This window comes from Cyprinodon variegatus, unplaced genomic scaffold (genome assembly GCF_000732505.1).
Source record: "Cyprinodon variegatus isolate N-32 unplaced genomic scaffold, C_variegatus-1.0 Scaffold105, whole genome shotgun sequence".
In the NCBI taxonomy this organism is placed as follows: domain Eukaryota; kingdom Metazoa; phylum Chordata; class Actinopteri; order Cyprinodontiformes; family Cyprinodontidae; genus Cyprinodon; species Cyprinodon variegatus.
The window spans coordinates 951,037-953,720 of record NW_015150558.1 but is presented as its reverse complement, the minus strand read 5'-3'; the positions used below and the strand labels follow the sequence as shown (position 1 = coordinate 953,720).

At 42.1% G+C, this 2,684-nt stretch overlaps 1 protein-coding gene across 2 annotated transcripts in view; it reads left to right on the top strand.

Moving 5' to 3' along the window:
- The window catches only part of LOC107084616 (interleukin-6 receptor subunit beta-like), a 22,142-nt gene that overhangs the window by 821 nt on the left and 18,637 nt on the right, over positions 1-2,684 (top strand). For both annotated transcript variants that reach the window (XM_015374538.1, XM_015374537.1), the window contains exons 2-3: positions 1,450-1,529; positions 1,914-2,115. In XM_015374538.1, coding sequence (XP_015230024.1) covers positions 1,450-1,529; positions 1,914-2,115 — 282 coding nt within the window. The remainder of the gene's footprint in view (positions 1-1,449; positions 1,530-1,913; positions 2,116-2,684) is intronic.

Sequence of the window (2,684 nt, the reverse complement as noted above, 5' to 3'; positions counted from 1 at the left end):
GCTTTTAGTGGCGGTGGGAACATCTCACTGATGCGTGTCTATCCTGGTCAAATGACTCGGCAAGAGACCCGCGCTAAAACCACCTCGGAACGGCATGCTGTGGGAGCGGGTTGACCCGCTAATTTACGTGATAGCACTGAATGCATCGTAGATGTCAACACACCGCGCCAGTCGCCTCTGATCTAACAATCAGAATCAACTCTGTTTACATTTGATAAACACGGACAGATAATGGAGAGAAACAATAAAGCACACTAACTACGCCCCAACTTCCTTACATGTTGCTGTCCATTGTCTACTTCCCTGATTTCGTGGCATTGATGACATCATCAACTCTAACTCTAACCCAGCGTAATGGAGTCACCAGACACGCAGCTGTGGGGGCTGCCAGCGTGGGGTTAGACCAGATTTTATTGCCAGAAGGTAGCTAAATGCCGATTGTTTGCGGGTCGACCCATGTTTGAAAAACGGGCGTTAACCTGCTATTTTCAGTGGGAAAGACGCTATAGACATCTTGTTGCCTTGCAGCTCTGAGGCCTGAATGAATGAAACTCAACACTCATAAATCATTGTATGTAAAAGGGAATTAATAGCTGCTGTTGTGAATAACTGTTAAATTCAGTACCAAGCATGCTGGGATACGACACTATCTGGGTTGCAGGGCAGAGAAGAGAGGTCTCACATCTGTTTTATGAGTAAAACTGCATCCCCTTCTCAGTGATCATCTTAAGGTGAGAGATGAACGTCTCAATGTCCTAAATTATCATCATGGTTAATGGCACAACAATGCTGTTGCATGATGGTGATGTAATCAGCCTGTTGTGTACCACCAGAGATTCTGAAGTATGATCATATCTGAACAACGTAACCCTAAACACGTCAGCAGCACAGCAGAGGACCGCTAACCCCAAACCAAAGCTCTGCACCAAGATCTTTATCACTTTGTTCCAAAACATGAAGCAGACTTTAGAGCTTCTTTATATTTCTGTTGCCATAGAGATGGACTGATCTCCACTTAGGTGCAGAAGTTTAGGAGGAATCCCAGACAAGCCCCCAAGAAATTCTCCATCCAGCGTTTGCTGTGAAGAGGAAAATATTCTGGCGACAGCTGACAACCACAAAGATCAACACATCTGAATAGATAATGAAGATAAACAGTCTATTGTTGGTTTGTTCTAGAAGCAAACAATCCCAGATGTGCCTGAAAGCTGAGAGAAGCTGCACATGTTGCTCCTTACAGGATATATTTATTGTTGCACGGAGACAAAAATTTGTTCAAACATGATTTAGTTTTGGAGATTTATATTGTTTTAATGTAAAATCCAGTTGTTTCATGTTTTATTTTATTCCCTCTGTTCTTCTGCACAGTTTTAAATGAAAACTATTTTTTACTTCCTGTCAAATAAATGATGCTTGTTGATGTAATCCGCTAACCTTATTTTTTCCCAGTGCCTTCCAAGCCTGCAGGGATATGTTACAGAGTGAAGAGAGAAGCAGCGAGGCTGACTGGGCTTCAACTTATCTGGATGGTAAAATATGCCAAATAATTCATCCTATACAAATCAATAAAAGACATCTATGGGTTCATTTCAGCAAGGGACATGACTGATAATTAATAATAATTAAGCCCCTTCTGGGAATTTAATTGTTTTTCTTGATGCCTGTTGGAAAAATACAAAGGCTATAATTTATTTACATCGTGTGTGAAGCTGCACATTTATCTAATGCAAAAACAACTAATATATAGTAGCTCGGAAAATCTGCTCTATGTTATATTATTTTATTGCATTATAAAATTTAAATGATTAAAAACAAAGGAAACAAAATGCATTTCATTAAAAAAAGTAGAAATGATGTTAAACATGGAGACGTTCCCCTGAAGAAGGCCGTTCTTCGTCCTCTTTGTGCTTTAGGCCTCTGATCCTGGGGAGGCTGAGGGTCGGGTCCTCGGGTATAATGTTAGCATTAATTCAGTGAAACAGGATCAGAACGGGACTGAGATGATGGCGCTTCCAGTGGAGAAGGAGGGGAACTACAGCGTCGCTGTTCAGGCCTTCAACACTGCTGGATTCGGACCCGCAGCGCTGCTTCAAATCAACACACAAGCTCAGAACCGTAAGTAGTTCAGTGACTGGCTCCTGAAGCTGCTTCTATGGTTCACCTTTCTGCAGCCACGGCCACCCTGTGCATTTCTACCCCACTGGCCAGTTTAAACTGTGGTAGCATCAGTTTAACATTTTATCCCTTTATGCACAGGCAGCGACGTAACATTAAGAATCACACAATAAACCCAGATCTGAGTAGGTGTTTACTGAAGGCTAAATGATTTCTACAGTAGATTCAAACCCTGAAATTATGGCTTTTAGTTTCAGTGGCCAACCCAAGATTTTTAGTAGCCCTATCTGCCCCCCGAAACATTGTGATGGTTCCCTGATTGATTCATTTCACAGTAAAATAAACACAAACCATAACTTTTCAGACCAAAGCAAAACTTTTGACCTTTATCCTTTTAATCTCTACCATCGGCTCGTCATCAGCTGTTCCTCCAGTTTCACCAGATCCTGGGTGAGTTGCAGGTTCTTATCAGAGGAGGGATTGAAAGTTCAAGACGGGACCAGATGTGTCTTACTGTCGCATTCTCTCTGCTTGGATTGAGGCTAATCTTTCTCATCTGGGCAGGCCTG